The sequence below is a fragment of the Temnothorax longispinosus genome, chromosome 3, assembly GCF_030848805.1.
Source record: "Temnothorax longispinosus isolate EJ_2023e chromosome 3, Tlon_JGU_v1, whole genome shotgun sequence".
NCBI lineage: Eukaryota > Metazoa > Arthropoda > Insecta > Hymenoptera > Formicidae > Temnothorax > Temnothorax longispinosus.
In genome coordinates, this window is record NC_092360.1 from 202,589 (window position 1) to 221,285 (window position 18,697).

At 37.2% G+C, this 18,697-nt stretch overlaps 1 protein-coding gene across 6 annotated transcripts; it reads left to right on the top strand.

The window, feature by feature from the left end:
• The first annotated feature begins 9,604 nt into the window (after positions 1–9,604).
• Positions 9,605–11,465, top strand: LOC139809960 (probable ATP-dependent RNA helicase DHX37). Of its 6 annotated transcripts, none has more exons than XM_071773266.1 (6): positions 9,613–9,820; positions 9,884–10,000; positions 10,077–10,284; positions 10,380–10,591; positions 10,671–10,768; positions 11,315–11,465. In XM_071773266.1, the coding sequence occupies exons 4-6, from the start codon at positions 10,440–10,442 to the stop codon at positions 11,365–11,367; spliced, it is 303 nt and encodes a 100-aa protein (XP_071629367.1). In that variant the 5' UTR covers positions 9,613–9,820; positions 9,884–10,000; positions 10,077–10,284; positions 10,380–10,439; the 3' UTR covers positions 11,368–11,465. The 6 variants fall into 6 exon arrangements, 3 of the variants coding, with proteins under 3 accessions (XP_071629367.1, XP_071629368.1, XP_071629366.1); XM_071773267.1 differs by lacking the exon at positions 11,315–11,465 and adding an exon at positions 10,906–11,110; XM_071773265.1 differs by having other exon boundaries at positions 9,614–9,820; positions 11,303–11,465.
• The last annotated feature ends 7,232 nt before the right edge of the window (positions 11,466–18,697 follow it).

Here is an 18,697-nt window from a genome sequence, read left to right on the forward strand (position 1 = left end):
GCAGGGTTAACATAGATTTTACTTACTAATTAAACGAATTGCAACGCCTCTTGTCCCAGAATTGATCCATCTTGTGTCCCAGCCCTTGTGTTCCGTTAATATTAACGACGAAACGTTCGAATTCGAATGTTGGTCTTGACGCGCGATATTTATTAATCAAATAACGATTAATAGAGACACACTTACAATTGATTAATCAGAAATACGGAATTCAACATTGCACGTGCAGACAATCAATTACGCGGAAACATATTACGTAAAATTATATTATTAATGAATAATTAATGTATTATTGTTTTATTTGATTCTCCGATTCGCGATAATTCTCATTCCGAAAAATTTATTTATTTATTACTTTACTTACAATAATATTTTTTTAACTTATATCGATGCAACACTTATTCGACTATGCGTCGTAAGTACAGCGTACTGAAGTCTTTGAACTTGACCCGTCGAAGAACTGCTGAGAAGTGCCGCCGTATGTTTTTTTTTTTTTTTTTGTTGATCTGATGTCCACATTGCGGTACCCAGGAACTAGTCTACAACCCGCATATAGCATAAACATAAATAAATACAATGACAAGTAGATCTTGGAAGAACGTTTCATTCCAGAGTGAAGCATTTGGGAAAAACTTGCAAAAAAACCCATGTCAAACAAATTTAGTAGGAGAAGAAGGGAGTAAGGGTGAAAGGGAATTAATATATCAACGAATATATTACATCTAATCCTGTAAGAAATGCTTGGGCAATCTACATCTTATTCTTATAGGAACATCTCCAATGTCGTAGTTGCCAACATCACGGATAAGCGGATTATCATGTTCCGGATTGTACGCTTTATTAACCATATCGGTATCAACTTCACTAACAGGCTGAATCTGGGCCTGAACATGAAGGTCAGCGACCCGCGTGCCCCGAGGCAAATCCAGAATAATTCGAAGAAATTTGTTTTGCAAGATTTGCAAGCGTTCGAAGTAAGTCTTACCCACGGGGGCTCACACAGGAGCAGCGTAGAGCAAAACCGGTCTGGCACAAGTCTTATACAAAAGCAGTTTATATTTTAATAAAAGATCGCTCCCCCTTGCAATAAGAGGGAAAAGTCTCTGCAGAGCGCCATAAGCTTTAGAGACTCTATCGCTAACAGCAGGACCCCAGCGAAGACCCGTATTTATTTTTACTCCCAGGTATTTAACCACCCTGGACCATGGAACGTCAAAATTTCCCATCTTAATCAATGGAGGCAGCGGGAATACCTTGCGGGTAATAATAATCGCCTCAGTTTTTTCATTATTGATGACCATCCTCCATTCACGAAGGAATTGGACGATGGCATCAACGTGCTTCTGCAGCCTAAGGACAAGCAACGCCGGACACTACGATGACGTGTAAACGGCGGTGTCGTCCGCGTACACCGCCAAGCTGGTTTTAGGATTTCTAGGTATATCATTGATGAAGATGTTAAACAACACGGGTCCCAGGATGGAGCCCTGCGGTACCCCAGTAGGGACATCAAAAACGGAAGACTGACCCCCCTCAAAGCAAACAAAAAAGGAACGATCCTGAAGATAAGAGCGTAAAATCTTAATAATAAATAAAGGCAAACTCAAAAGATTTAATTTATATAATAAAGCCTTATGCCAGACAGAGTCGAAGGCCTTCTGAATATCCAACAGCACCATGGCTGAACTACGCTTTTTGTTAATTTCCATTGCAAAAGCCTCCGTTACTCTGAGAAGCTGCTGAACAGTGGAATGTCGCGGTTTGAAGCCAAATTGTTCATTGATTATAATTTTATTTTTAGAGAGAAAAGAATTAATTTGACTTAACAAAACTCTCTCATAGATTTTACTGAGCGCGCTCAATAGGCTAATTGGCCTATAATTTGCAGGAAAGGATTGAGATTTGCCAGGTTTAGGAAAGGCAAGGACTTTAGCCGTTTTCCAACAAGATGGAAAGTAACACAAGCGAAAAGAAGATAAAATTATGTAATAAATTTGCAGGATAATTTTAAAGGATGAGTTCTTAAGCATAGAGGTGGTGACTTTGTCAGAACCGGGAGCTTTATTGTTAGGGAAAGTTTTAATAATATCGTAGATTAAACGGGGAGTAATAAACTCAAGATTACAGTTAGGAGAGGAATCATCCAAACTATTGACGAATTCGTTAACCACAGCTTCATGAGGGGAAGTGAGTCCATCAGCGTCCTGATAAACTTTATAAAAGTTTTGAGCCAGAAGCTGAGCTTTTTCACCGGGGTCGTAAGCAAACGCGCCGTTATCCAAGGAAAAGGGAGGCGCAGGAGTTTTATTTCTTTGGAGAGATTTGGTTAAACTCCATATACTATTATTACTAGTTTTGGCTCTCGATAATCGTTCAGACCACTTCTTGTTTTTAGCGTCACGTACCATATTGTGAATAATGGATGTGAGAACATTGCGATATCGCTTAAACTTTTCTAGACCAAAACGTTGAAATTTATGACGATAGTAATTACGAAGCTTAATAAGTTTATTAAGATCCGCAGCCACTGTAGGATCATCAGTGATATAACTTAAATTATAGTCTAATAATTTAGAAGATTGCCTAGAAGTGCGACAAAGAAACTGCTGTAAATTATTTATACAAAAATTAATTTCAGATTCGTTAGATAAATTATGAGTTATTTTCCATTTCATAGTAGAAGATTTAAATTTTTTCCAATTAACTTTATAAGATTTAAGAGATTTTCTCTCGATGGAGGAGTTATCAAGAGCTAGCATGATAGGAAAGTGATTGGAGAATAAGTCATTTAAAGTGAGACAAGAATAGTTATTGTTAACATTTTTAGCTATGAAAAAATCAATATTCGAAGGATATTTACATGGGGCTTTATGGGAATAGGTTGAACTGTGAATCAAATTAAAGTTGTTATTATTAATAAAGTTAAGCAGATGAATGCCTCTACTGTTGTTCGTAAAATTATTCCATGAACGATGCTTGGCATTAAAATCACCACCAAGCAATAGTTGATGGTGATCCTTAAAAACATCTGTGAGAAGATTAACATCAAATCTAACGCTGGGAAAGATGTACGTTACACCCAAAGTGAGATTTAGACCGGACAACAACCTGATCAGCAGCAACTCACAACCATTCAGAACCGGAGCAGGCAGCGTATGAAAGCGCAACGAGTCGCTGACGATAATGGCCAAGCCCCCACCCTTAACACGCGGGGAATCTAAGCGCACAATTTTATAACCCGAGAAATTTAATTTGGTACTAGGATGCAGCCAAGTTTCCGTGATCATAGCAACATCGACATTGTTGGAGAGAAAAAAATGGTGAAATTCCGCGTTTTTATTATTTATGCTTGTGGCATTCCACAAGCAAATCTTAAGAGGCACTGTGAGCGGAAGCATTTCAAAGGCTCTCTGCCGCCTCAACAAACGCCTGTAATCTGCTAAGGCCATCAGAGCAGGTGGCCAACTTTTTGTTTAGATCTCTGATAACTGAGAGCATTGTAGTAATGTTCACTAATTGGCTAAGTTTCTTAATCTCAGAAACAAGGCCATTAAAATTGGCCACGTCCTCCGACGCATCAGGGCGCGCATTATTATTCAAAGCCTCGAGGTATGTTTTCGGAGGTAAATATTGAGTAGGTTTATTTATTTTAGGGGCAGTCGAGACATTTAAAAGCAAAGGAGCCATTATAGTTGAGGAGGGGAAGAGAGCGTGCAAGTTTTTATTGTTAACATGCGGGTTGTTTGCCAGATCAGAGGGTCGATTCAAGGCCGTTCGCTTCTCGAGGAACTTCAAATATGACGGGCATTGAGAGTAACTAGCCGGATGATCCCCGGAGCAATTCGCACACTTGGCCGGTGAGTCCGAATTTTTCTTACAGCTTGAGGTTATGTGATTTTCGGCACATTTAACACAACGAGGCCTTTTAAAGCAATTCGTAGAGGTGTGGCCAAAGGCCTGACATCGGTAGCATTGTAATACGATTTTTCTATTAATGTATTTGTCCCAGTAGATCTTTGAGTAAAAAAGGAATCTGATTTTCCGCAATTGAGTCAGAGAAAATTTAGAACTCAGGTTAATTTTATAAGTAGCGTACAGGCTATTCTCATCATTCAGCATCGTACATGAGTTGATTTCTATTCCGAGCTTCTTTAATTCGTTTGTGATCGTGAAGTTAGGGATGTTAGGCAGACCCTTTAAGGTGATCGTGGTCGTTTTCTCCTCCGGCAGAGAGTAAGTGTGAAAAGAGTATTTACTTGCGATTGCGAACTTCTTAAAAGCCGTGAAGTCGTCAATTTTGAGAAACTGGATTTTTACTTGATTTCCAAGGAATTTTACATGAAAATTCTCTCCGACATCCATCTTTAGTGAATCGATAAAAGCGGTGTAATTCGTTATCTTCGAAGCAAGATAAATAGGAGGAGGCTTCCTAGTTGTTTTCGGAATAATATGAGTCTGATTCGTCTCATCGCTGGCTTGATGAGCCTGCACACGATTACTTTCGGGGTCGGAGACATGCAGTCCCGAGCAGGACTCCCCGGCCTCGTCATTCAAATCAACAGCATCAGCCAAAGATTGAAAGCGATTAAAGGTAACAAATTTACCTAGAGTATTGGTGTCAGTATCCTCGATGCGAGGAAGTTTGTCAGTTCCTGAGGATGCAGTCAGCGCCTCAACGTCAAGTACCTTTCGCTTGAGCGAAGATTTCGTATGCAGCCTACCCTCCGAGTTGGAGGGGTGTCCAGGCGGGGAATCCAGATTCTCCTCCACACCGATGCAGAGGCAAAGAGCCACAGAGGTCGGGGAAGGCACCACCCGTACAGAAAAGTCTTGAATGAGCACCAACTCAGATATCAGACGTGACGCAGCGAACCAGAGTATGCCCCACCGCAGCCATTCCTGCCGCCGTATGCCGAGAGACCTCTCCTTTTATAGGGTCCAAAAAGGTTCTATAGATTTTTCTGGAAAATTCTGGTTGGTTCTATAGATGACTCATCGACATACTATATGTCGATAATTCTAGTTATAGATATTTGCGGTACTCACAGCATTTAAAAATATTATATTTTTACAATTGCTTGTGTGATACATCTTCAACCGAACAAGTTTTACAGAAAAAAAACAACACATTTTAACAGATAATGAAGATACGATTAGTATTTTAATATACGATTTTAATATTTTTAAACATTTGTTAGCATAGATAATTATAAAAAATAATAAACATTTTTAATTAACATGCTAGATCTTAACATTCTAGATTTTTTAAAACAAAGTCTTTTAACAAATAAATACAAAAAATTAGAAAACAATATATTCTAAAAGTTACTATTTAAAAATTAAAAACACCTTAATAATAATGTTAAAAATGTTTTGCAGAAGAAGAAGAAAAACAAAGAAAACTTCATTGACGCCCAACATCGCCCAATTCATCAAGTTCTTCACAAAGTAGCAGTGATTCAAATTCCAGTGAATCATCATCGGATAGTGATTAAGTTTAGTGTTACCATATTACCAATGTTAAAATGAATTTAACCTTGTTAATGTTACTATAACATATATCTAAGTTGTCTATGTTATATGCTATTTATTTTATTACATTATTATATTTGATATAATCACTTATATACTTATATACTTATATACTTATCATAATATTTTTAATATAAAATATGAATATAAATATCTCGTAAAGTATTCATTTTTCGATGACCTTACCGTCATACTTTTATATGTAGAATAATGAAAGGAATCGATTGTTGTTAAAAAAAAATATATATATATTTAAACAAATTTGATTGCATTTTATAGACGCATTTAATTTTGCAAAATTGCAAATGTAATAATTAATATTATTATTCGCTTTCTTTTATTATTTTACGTATAAAAGTATGAAGGTAAAGTCATAGAAAAGTGAATACTTTACGAGATATTTTATATTTTATATTAAAAATATTATAATAAAATTTTAAATATCTCACGAAATTCTTAATGAAAGAGAGACACTTTATTATAGTGTTTTGAAAACGTCTTGACAAGATCTACAACTTTTATTTTAAAGAAAAAATCAAGTTTTATTTAAGAAGTTAGTCGCCTTTAAAATTTCTTGAAAACGACGATATCTCCCTGGCGGAAAAAATTTCTATGAATAACTACAAAATTTAACTAGAAATAGAAATTTGTACATTTTTGTTAAAATATTTAATTTTTTGTAGAAATAATTATTTTTTTTGTAGAAATATCTACGAAATAGTACCACAAATTAGAATGTTCTCAAATCAAGAAATTATTGCAAATAGTATTTTATGAAAAACTACAATTTTATAAAAAATAGTAAATAAAGATTTACAAATTTTAAAAATTTAAGAAAAAACAAAATCTTAAAAAATTAAAACATCTGCTTACTCTTGCAAAATACTACAATTATTTATAAATAACTATAGAAATCTACCACAATTTACGTATCGTAAAAACTATGCAACTTAGAATCTAATTCAGTTTTTCGTTTCTCATAAAATATTACAATAACTGCGTACAAATACTAACAAATACCGATTTGTTTGTACAGCTAAAAAATTTATTACAGTTATAGCTAATTAAAATTTGTAATTTTTAGTTAAATGTTACATGTTTTTACACAAATCTTCCAAAATTCATCTATTATTATTAATAACTTCTTAATTCGCAGAAGTCAAAATACTTATGTTTTTATTTTCGTATAGTCTGTTGTAAAGTCCAATAGAAAAATACATAAATGTACAATTTTTTACCTATATAAATTTCTGATTCGTGAATGATTGTAATTTTGCATACAATACTACAAGGTTCTACAGAAAACGACACAATTCTTCAGCCTTTTACAACTCGTGAATTCATGAAAATCTACATAAATTTGCTTTTTTTAGATGTTTATAAGATACTACAATTCTACATGGAAATTAACAGACCTTCAACCAAACCTTCAACCTTTCCATGGGAAGTAAAAATTAATATGTCAATTAAAAAAATTAAGTATCTTATGCAAAATTAAAAAAAAAAGAAAACTTAAAATAACATATAAGCAATGAAAAGTGCCGTTTTCGGTCGAAGCAGATCTTGATGCTTAATAATATTTCACAATATCAATTATTATTATTAAATACATGTTTCAGTTTTTTAAATTGGCACTGCATGCCAATATGGACTTTGTCGGACTTAAAACGCAATTGTGTAAACTAAAACTAAAAATAATATATTTTATATTAATTTGATATTGTCAAGTAAAATAATATACTATTAAAAATAAATAAAAATAAATAAATCCTTGGCACTACAGCTCGGGAGAGCCTTGGCCTGCATTACTATAGTAATGTGTTCATGACAGATTTGTTTCATTAGGTGGGTTGTCAGCCTTACGCTAACTAGAAGTTACCATGCTTATCGAGCGGGTTGGTGACTTTTTCCTGAGGTATTTTAACCCTTTTGGACCAACGGTTTAACGTCTCTTCCGACTTATTCCGACAGACGGAGCCCAGTTTTCTCCGCATCTTGCACGGAGGGGCGCGGTTTTTCGGAAAAAACTTTTTCCATGATACATGGCTCTAGTGGACTCGAACCTGGTTCCTCAGATTACGAGTCTGGCGCTCTACTACTAGACCACACCGCCGTATCTCGGGATGGTCTTCTCAGTCACAACGGACACATCAATTGCAGTGCAGAAGAGAATTAAGGCAGCGTCGAGATGCTATTATGCATATGAAAAGCTCCTGAAATCCAAATTACTCACTAGACCGGTGAAGTTCAAAATCTATAAGACACTGATAAGACCAGTCCTGACGTATGGTTGTCAATCTTGGACTTTGAAGGCAAATGAATGCCATCGTCTGGCAACCTTTGAAAGGAAAATTTTAAGAAGAATATATGGGCCAGTTAGAAACGATGATGGGTCCTTCAGGGTCAGACACAATGCCGAGTTGGAAACTCTGATGAATGACGAAACCGTAGTCCGCTTCATCAAGTCGCAAAGACTAAGATGGTTGGGTCACTTGGTCCGAATGCCAGAAGATAGAGGAGTTAAGAAAGTCTTTCAACATACGATGTACGGCCCTAGAAGAAAAGGAAGACCCAGGGAAAGATGGATGGACTCTGTAGTCGAAGACCTGAGAAAGATGAATGTCACTAACTGGAAAAGAATTGCAGAAGACCGGGAGAGATGGCGAGGAATAGTTGCGCAGGCTTTGGTCCACAACGGACTGTGACGCCGAGGAAGAAGAAGAAGAAGAAAATAAATAAATTTTTCTTTTAAAAAACTTGGCGCTGCTTTTTTAAGGTCAATCCAGACAAATTTGCATAGCGCATAAACATAAGCGTAAAAAATTGATTGGTTCATATATATGTGCAAAAGAAAATAGACCAATCCATCTCTTTATGCAAAATGCAAGTTTGTCTGGATACACCTTAAAAAGCAGCGCCAAGTTTTTTACAAGAAAAATTTATTTATTTTATTTTAGTTAAATATTTTTATTTTATAATGTTATTTCTTTAATTTTTTGTGATTAAAATGATTCTTTGTAATATTATAATTTTATCAAGGAGAATTAAAACTACTAACACTTGGGTTGATAGAAAAACCTTTAGGAATACAAAGAAAAAGATACATACCACTTGGGTTAAGTTAGGTAACACAATTTTGTTTTATTTTTTAAGAGTAGTTGCACTACAATTATTTTTCAAAGCAATATATATATTCTCTTTGTAGTTGGCGTAATTTAAAGATTTCATATATTTTTTTGAAATAACATATCACTTAGGTTGAGTTAGGTAACGCAATTTTGTGATATAATTTTGTTAAGGAGAAATAAGGCTACTACCACTTAGGTTGGTACGTATCACTTGGATTGAGTTTGGTAACGCAATTTTGTGATATAATTAATAATAATTTTGTTAAGGTATATATGTATATATATATATATATATATATATATATATATATATATACCTATATATATTCTTTCTTTGTAATTGGCGCAGTATTAAAAGATTTCACATATTTTTTTTAAATAAATACCACTTGTTATTTAAGTTTTTTTGAGGTAGATATCACTTGGATTGAATAAAGTAACAATTTTGTAATATAATAATTTTGTTAAGAAAAGTTAAAGCTACTACCACCTAGGTTAGAATAGATTTTATTTATTTTTTAATTTAAAATTAATGATACTACCACTTGGTTTTTTTTCGAGGTAACAACCACGCGTACACTTGGCGCCTTTTTTTACCTTTTTTGAAAAAGGTAATTTTGTACTGATATCATGCATTTTGTAGTGTTAAGGCCATTGCACGTAACAAGATTTAGCCATAATTGTAAGGCCGTGAGAAAATAAACCAATCACAGTCGATTATTCTCCTCACGTTCGCAGAATAATCGACCCTAAGAGCACAGTTGACGGAAAGTCGACGGTAAATCGACTTTTATAAGTCGACTTCTAGTCGGCTTCTAAAAATGGCAGAAAGTCGACTAAAAGTCGACTTTTAAATAAGCGACTTCTAAAAATGGCGGAAAGTCGACTAAAAGTCGACTTCTAAATAGTCAACTATAAAAAGACGGAAAACAGTCAAGCGGCGCGTCATGCATCATCAATATGGCGGCGAATCTCGAGGAGGCTGGAGGAGAAAATTAATGTTTACGCGAGTGCAAGGAATACATGCCGCGAGACAGGACACGATAAGACGTCGAAAAGCGCCGCGCTATCAACCACCGCCACGAAACGTCGTCGTCGTCGTCGTCATCATTGTCTTCCCGTTGACTTCCTCGATTAGATCAGAATACTGGAATTTGACTGTATGTATGTTGCAATATGTTTGAGACAGTTGTCTACATTGTCTACAACAAGAATTGTTACAGAATGCCGTTACCAACCGACATGGAAGCGAAATTGCTGCGCCAGATAGTTCTTGCAGGTATGGCGGATCTAAAAGAGGATCAGGATAAGGCCAAGTGGAAATATGCTTTAGAGGTTAGGTATGGTGTATTATTAATTATCATCGATAATTAAGACCTATTGAATGCGACCTCTCCATTCTGAACCATCTTTCAGAACACCATCAGAAATGGAGGAACCTGTGTTCATGCATTCTTCGTGCGTTCTACGGAAAATCAGTCCGGAATAGGTGGTTTATAAAGAGGTGTACGAAACGAATAAGATGTATATGCGAGGTGTCACGGCGATAGAACCCGAATGATTGCCGAAATTCGCTTCCACGCTATGCCATTTTTAGTGAACCATTGGTTGATCCACCGCCAAGGTATTTTTATCACAATTGTTGCTTTATAATGTTTTTCCTATTTATTTATAAAGATATTAATCTTCATTATGATCAAATATTATTCTCATTTATAGATATAATCAAGGAACCGGGAAGATCATTTGCCGCGTGTCTGGTACATTTGGAAAGGCCGGATGGGGACTACCATCGATGGATATAGAGCATCTGTGGACGGTGTAAAGTGGTTCGCGTATTTCTTCTTGGAGGGTCAAGTGTACCCTAAGCTGAAACGATTTGTTCCGTCGTTGCTGACGACACCTGGGAGCATCACCAAGTCATGGGCCAGGTAAATCGTTATTCTATCTCCTTTCGGTTTCACGTTGATTCATCGAATAGATTACATCAATTCAATACGATTTTTTCAGGTTGATACCACGCACTCAAGCAATAGTACAAACGTTGCAGTCGCAGGGAGTCGTGTCCAAATACAAACTGCTAGAAATCTGGGGTTTGGATGAAAAATGTGAGATTTTAATTTATAAAATAATATTTAGATATTATCATCGAGTAGACTTCTATACAATACTAGACCGCTGACAGGCATCTCGGCCGTGATGCTTGCCGCCATGTTGATTTTAGTCAAGATATGCTATACTACAGATTCTATACAAGTGGTTTTATACAAGATTTCTATACAATAGTCTGGCATATACAGAATGTCCAAAAGAAAGGGTTTAATACTACAGGAGTAGTGGTTCGATTTCGGCATTCAAGTACGCTACACGTTGAAGGCATGACTTACAAACTTATTGATAACATGTACCAATATTTAACACAAAAACATTCGCCTGCTTTGTTATGTACTGTAATAACGAATGCAGATAAACGCACATCATGAGCAACTGAACACCCGATAGTGACTTATTGTTAATTCAATATGGCCGCACCCTTTACTAACACTTGCACCTCGCACTCGCATCAGCTTTTTGGCAGTGCGTCCATAGATGTTAATGGTCTAGTATAAAAGTCTGTGGATATTATATATTTATAATTTTAGTTCTGTTGTCAGCTTACAAGAAGTGGCTGCCGGAATCCGCGCACGCAGAAGTGGCACAGATATGACGGCACACAGTGGCCGCCTTTGTAATTAAAAATAAAACATTAGGATTGTAATTATACAGTTTTTTAGATAATTAAATTATTTTATATATGAAAAAAAATCGAAATGCATCAGTTTTAGCCTTCCAGCAAAGGGTCGATTGTGTATCTTGAAATAATGAGGTAAAAATTACAAAAGTGAGAAAATTCATTAGCGTATCTACGATTTTATTTATCAAAATCTAATAAAATCTGTTAACTTTTGTCATTTTCACCTCATTTCAAGATACACAACCGACCTCCAGACGTACGCGGCAGCGGTTTATTTTATCGACTATAAAAGTTGGCGGGAAGTCGACTTTCCGTCATGACGGGAAGTCGACTTTAAGTCGACTTCTACCGATACTGACTTGGCAGAAAGTCGACTTTTTTAAGGACGAAAGTCGACTTGAAGTCGACTTTTAGTCGGCGTTTTTTGAGACATTCGCCGACTTCAAGTCGACTTCAAGTCAACTTTCGTCCTTAAAAAAGTCGATTTTCTGCCAAGTCAGTATCGGTAGAAGTCGACTTAAAGTCGACTTAAAGTCGACTTTTTGCTCTTAGGGGAGTGTGATTGGTCTATTTTCTTATGGCCTTACGATTACGACTAAAACTTTGTTACGTGCAGTGGCCTTTACGCATCCTCTTCTAAAAAGAGCATCTCGTCGATACTCGATAACATGATTGGTTCTTGCCTTTAGTTCTTCACTGGATTTAAGGAAACGCGCAATGATGCCGCTGTGCAGATCGACCAGCATATGCTACAGCGTGTGGAGGGGATGCGCCGGCAAGGCTGCGCAAGGGCATAGCCACGCACACTAATGCTAGCTCTTCTGTCCTCTGTCCAAAGAAGGACAGAACACGATCGTTATCTCCTTCTCTCTTGAGCTATGACGTCGCTATGCCAGTGCCGGCCGGCACATATTTCAGATCTCGCGACTCTCCGAATTTCGAGTTGACAAATCGACGATGGGCGACGTTATTTATTGTAAACTTATTCTTTTTTTTTTACAAAATATCGAGATATATTATATGTCAATCATTCTGACGTTATTCACTGATGTATGTATAATCAATTTCAATTGTGAATAATATGTAAATAAAATGTTTAAAAATGTAAAAATTACCAAATGCGCAATGACGTAAATGTTTATAAACATAAAACGTTAAAAGAATTCTCCGTTTTTTTTTTAATTTGCAGACCTTGAAATATTTGTTTTGATTAAAGTTGAACTTTGTAAATGTAATAATGTATAAAAATCCACTCTTGGCCAATATGTACGCTGTTTTATTTTTTAAAAATTTCTTGCATAACAAACTAACATTAACTTTAACATAATAATATAATATTAATTCTGAATAAAAAATTATAGCTTGTAGTTTTTTTACTTATTTAATTTATTTTGTATTTATATACAACGTGCATACTGTTGCTCAACGGAAACCGCGAGAAGGTGGTGGTCTTTTCCGTCAGGAAGGAAATGTAAGGAATTGTTAATTTATTATTTGTAATCATTGTAATAATAAAAAATCAATTTTTTACATTTCCTTTTGTGTGTGTGTGTGTGTGTGTGTGTGTGTGTGTGTGTGTGTGTGTGTGTGTGTGTATTGCACACAAATTCTTAGCACTTTTATATTTCTTTGGCAGATTTCTTGTATGTTTTTATAAGCGTGATGTCAAGTGCTGACAAGATTTTTTACACGCTTATCGTTTGTAAGCGTGATGTCAAATGCTGACAAGATTTTTTACACGCTTATCGTTTGTAAGCGTGATGTCAAATGCTGACAATATTTTTTACACGCTTATAGTTTTTAAGCTTGATGTCAAATGCAAGATTTGAGTCTGCAAATGAAGAACCAGCAATATCATCCACAGCATGTAGCCTTAAAGTACTACGGTTTTTTCTCGCATCTCTAGCATATAATTTGTCTGGCGACATAAGAGACAAATGTTTTTCCTCAATCGTCATATTTATAGATGTTTCTTCTCTCGTCTTCAACGCCGACTTAAGTTGGGATTCGATGGATCGCACAACTCATAGATACACAAGGACAATATTATTTAATTCATGCAGATCGTATTTTTAAAACATATGAAAAATAAACTATGTAAAAAATATTAAATACATCTTTATCTTAGATATTTATGTACAATATCTTTATCCCTTCCAACAATATAATATACGTTACATTACCTTACCTTATATTACATTACGTTACCATACATACGCACATACATATATACATACTTACATACACACATTACATTATGTTATACTATTACATTTTATATATACAATACACTACGTTTTCGGAAGGGGTATTTGATAATGCCCTCACGGTAACGTATCGGTCGAATCGAGTATAATGTATCGCTTATCGTCGTACGGACTCAGAGCGATTTTCGTCTCACGAGTGCGCACTTTATGCATTTTTGATCTTATACAGAACTGCTGTTGCGTCATGTCAATCTCGTCCTTCAGACACCGCGTGTAATCGTCGAACGTTATAGTACGCGCTACGACGTTACTCTTGACGACTTTTGCTTTTTTAGTGTCTTTTTTACCATCCACCTTCAACGCGTACATCTTTGCTCTGAGTCCAACAAATTCCGTCATGATCGCGACATTGTTTTCGTCTTTCATTAAGCCCGGCACCATCTTGTTCGCAAGCTGTATACCGTACGCGTTATCGATCGCATAATCGCTAGTGTCAAATCTATTAATGTGGCGCTTCATGATATCATACACATCATCGCACTCGATGTGATAAATGAGACTGTTCGTATCGGTGTACATAATTTTACACTTGTTGCGATACAACGGTAACATGTACTCGTGATAAAATTTATACAAACATGTCTTGGATATATCGAGGATGCACATACCCACGTAGATTGGTTTGTTGAACTTTACCTCGAGTTTTTGCATTTCTATTGCTACTAGATTTTCCGAAAACACGCTCCTGCTGTGGAAATTCGGTCGCGCGATGCCTCCGCGCCGTATCGTCCGTCCCACGTCGTCAGTAATTTTACATCGATGTGATTGCGTACATTTTCCATCGTTTTCCCGAAAACCGCGTTATTCATTAATTTATATAAATTTTTCTCGAACTCATTTTTGGCCAGTGTTCTAAATTTTTTATTGAGTTCGATGTAAGCGCTGAGCCACGCAGATTGAGCAAATTGCAATACGCGATGTATCTTTGTGACGCAAAGGCCGTGGCGCGTGCACTGCTGCAGGTTGCAATAACGCTCCTTTATTGTATAAAGTCGCGAGAAGTTTGTTCTCTCGCTTGTCAGGCGATTTATCGCTCGTCGGACAGAACGGTAGATCAGCGTGCGCGTCGTGTTTATTCTGCGGATACTCTAGATCGACCTCGAGAACATAAACCGTGGGCGAATCCAAAGCGATCGCGCTAAAGTTGAAATTCGAAATGTCTTCGACCCATTGAAAATCTGCGTAGAGCAGCGGCTGACACATCGCCCAGCCGTACAAGTTGTTTACATCGAAATACATCAGGTACGACGACGGTTTCGATGGATCGTGAGATTGCATGTACTTGTTATTGGCTTGCGCTATTTACCGGAACATTGACTGAGGCCGCCGCGAATACCGCGTTCGATAAACATTACCATATCAATGTCTGTGAACAGTTTGAAATTTATGCGCGTATGTTTTAACATAGCGTCCCACGTGAAACCGTAAACTCGAGTCCGTAACTCGCGACGCAGTTATCGTGAAAATTTTCAAACACGTCGGCCAACAGCAAGACATCGGTTTTTAGGTATAGATCACTGTATTCACCCATCAGGGTTCGAACGGAGAATCGCTGCCATACGTTCGCGGCGTGTGCGTAATCGCTCTTAGATACGCGGTGTCACCGGTCAAGGAACTGTAAAATGAATCGCGCGGTGGTAAACACGTATCCTCCAGCTTTTCGACGCAGTCAATACTCATACGGAAAGACACCTTTTCGCGTCAATAATTCAAATTCGTTGTCGGATAACGCGGAAAATTTTGAACGTATAATTTTTAATTTATTATTATTATCGAGAAAGGATGCCAAATTTGCGAGATTCATGCTCAGAAATTTGTACGAGTCAATGAATCTTAATGTTATATCGCTTCGCGAATCTGATCTTTCGGCGGTATCTTTTACGTGTTTAGTGAATGAGATGTACTTTTCCTTTGTTATAGGTAGTACATCGATTGAGCCTTCGAACGCGGCAGCTATCTCCGTGATAATAAAATGCGCGTCATAGCCCAATAGATTGTGAAATATTACTGGGATGAAGTGAGAATCCTTATAATTCAGATTGCATGTCGAATGTGCGGGACCTCGGTAAGGTAAAAGTCCCCTTTATGGAACACTTTTGCAGAGGTTATAGATTATTGGTTGATTAACATTATTATAAGGGTTCATATATAAATACTTTGAGTTTTGATCGATAGGCTGGTGTTCAAGGATGAAAATAAACTTTGGAAAATTAAAATTTATTAAAAATTCGAATTATTATAAATAAAAAACTAAAGCAAGAACCTGTACGTCTGTTGGAACACTATTTTTATAGCTTGTCCCCCCGTTCCATAATCGATGTCCCCTTTTTGGAACGATCAAATATTTCTCGTTAAGTACTCATTAAGTTTCAACTATTTTTATACATTTAAATGGTTTTGAATATCCGGAAATAGCTTAACTTGTAGCTCTTGGTTCATAGAACAGTTTTTTATAAAATAAACTACTGTTCCATACAGGGTACATGAAATTGGTTATAGTCGTACCTAACCTCTAAGGCATGTACCGTTTTATGAAACGCAGCGACGCTCTATCTGTATAAGTAAATATTTTTTGTTAATACTAATTATTACAAAACAATATTGTTGCACATTATTTTAAAGCAATAATACTTGTAAATATTGATAAAATTTTTATATTTATCAAAACTTATCATAATTATTTTTTATTTTGATTTATTTAATACTGTTCCATGTGAGGGACACGATTACCCAGGTGTTCCATAAAGGGGACTTTTACTACCTACCGGTTAAGGAGGCTCTTACCTCGATCATAAAACGACAGATCTTTATGAAATTAAATTATGTTGTAAAGTGAACCACAACGAACCGATGCCCAAAACTTTAGCATAGGTTGACGATAAAAATTTTAAAAATATCAGTATTGAAATTCGCATTTTTAACACAGGGCATATGGTAAACACTAAAATTTTTACCGGAATTGATGTATTTTCTTGGCAAGTTTGCGAGCCAGGTAAACAAAAAACTAAGGAATTGTAGTTAAAATAATAATCTTTCTAATGATAAGAAGAAAACTTGGTGTTGACGATGAGTTATAAAAGATATTGTAGTTTTAATATGACGTACGACAGGTTAGGCGAATGATCTTCCGAGTGTCAAAATCGCGCGAAGTTTCTAACCTCACTTGCACGCATGTCTTTTCTCTGCGCTGTATAGTAGCGGCATAATTATTCTCTCGCGCATTGACAACCTTTATTTTCCCTCTCAGAATTCTCACGTTATATCTTTCTTTTGGCTCCATCTCTTCATCGCATCAATCGCTACAACGCTACACGGCTACACCTCACTTAGCTGCAGACTGCTACAGACGACAACACGCGCATGTTATTATTCTGCTCTTTAGCACTGACGTAGTCAACTGACTTATTGTATAAATTTTAATATTTACACTAATATAACATATAACTTACTCTTACACTATGTAAAAATCATCATTTATTTTTTTATTTAATTTTCCGATAATTTTATAATCAATTATTAATGATAATTTTTCGGTTGCTACATTGATTAGAGCAGCCGGGTAAGAGCCTCCTTAAATGACAGTGATCGCGTACCCGCGTGTCATCTGGCGCGAACGGTTTCTCGCACACGTGACATTGCGCCGCGCTGTTAAATTTTTTCCACTCGTTTCGCGTGAAATCCGCCATGGGTACATTAGCGGACAAGATAGTCTTTACGTTGTGAGCTAAACGTCTTAGCTCTTCGGCGAACCACGTGATGCAATCTTTATCGCGACGAACTTGATACGCGGATAACGAGTCGTCGTACGAGCACCGTACGTAATACCCGATGCTAAATACCTCATGGTGTTGGTTGTTACGTCCAACCCCGGGATTAGGATATGAAAATCTGGGAAGCAAGGGAAAGGCTAACCAGAGGGGTCGGGGGAAGGGAGGACGCAGCTAGATACTTACAAATGTCGCTCGCAGGTACGCGCTCTGAGACGCGTGGCGCGAGCCGAACGCACTTTTATGACTCAGAAAGGGTCAACGTCCGTAAAGACGTTAGGACGCCTTTCGTGAGCGGTGCGATCGTCGGTCCTTTTTCGAGTCAGAGAATTTAATCCCTTTAACTCAGGATCGGACCTCGTGCAATTTTGAGAGAGAGAAAGTACTGAGGGTGAGGTCTTAAATTAAAGAAAGAATGGAAATGTCTTTAACATAAGTATTCATATTTATTTGACATAAAAAAAAAATAATGTTATTTGATATAAAAATAATTATAAACTAGGCGTTAGTGTAAAAAGTGTGGATGTATATAATAAAACGAAGGAAAACTTATGCAGACGGTTGTTGAACATTATGTACATTTAATGAAATTCTTTAGGTGAAACATATGAGAATTAGAATAAAAATAAATGTATTTTTATAATTATTACTCTAAGTCTATCACCTCGGGTTCGTCTACTTCCTCGAGGTTTACAACGGTCGAGGCAGTCGAGGAGGTCGGGGACGGACTTCGGGAAGAGGAGGGGGAATCAGGAGGTTCTAGGAAGCGGGCTGGATCGGGGTTGACGGGGACCACGCGAGGCGGGACCACGGGAAACGGAGCCACGCGGCAAATAGGGCGAGAATGTTCAGCAATTGGGCGAGAGGGTAGGACAACTGAGCGATAAGACAAGATGATAGCGGGGCGATTCTGATGCGAAGAACAGGGTTCCTCCGAAATAACTGGTAGGGGCGGTGGAATGGCGAGTCGCGGAGGACCGGCGCGGCGTTGAGCTGCTCCCGGGGGAGTTCGACCTCCCGTCGCGCCCGCTTGTTCTGTCGATTTCTCTGTCGCTTGATCGTGCGGAGATTCTGTCCTCGAGGGGGTAGGACTTTCGGATCCACTAAAATTATTTATTTATTTAGTCGATCTCTCTCGGACCCGGTCGGAAGCGAACAAAAGGAAATTGTCACGAGCTCGAGGGGGGGAGGTCAGTGGACAGGCTGAGTCCGCGACAGCGACGAAGACGCCGGGAGCCAAGTCAGGCCCACGACAACGCCAACGATCGC

Excerpts from the sequence above, each read along its gene's own strand:
- LOC139809960 (XM_071773265.1), top strand. The coding sequence starts at position 10,440 with ATGGGGACTACCATCGATGGATATAGAGCATCTGTGGACGGTGTAAAG. Across the intron at positions 10,592-10,670 it reads ATCACCAAGTCATGGGCCAG|GTTGATACCACGCACTCAAG; the intron begins GTAAATCGTTAT and ends CGATTTTTTCAG. Across the intron at positions 10,769-11,302 it reads CTGGGGTTTGGATGAAAAAT|TTCTGTTGTCAGCTTACAAG; the intron begins GTGAGATTTTAA and ends TTATAATTTTAG.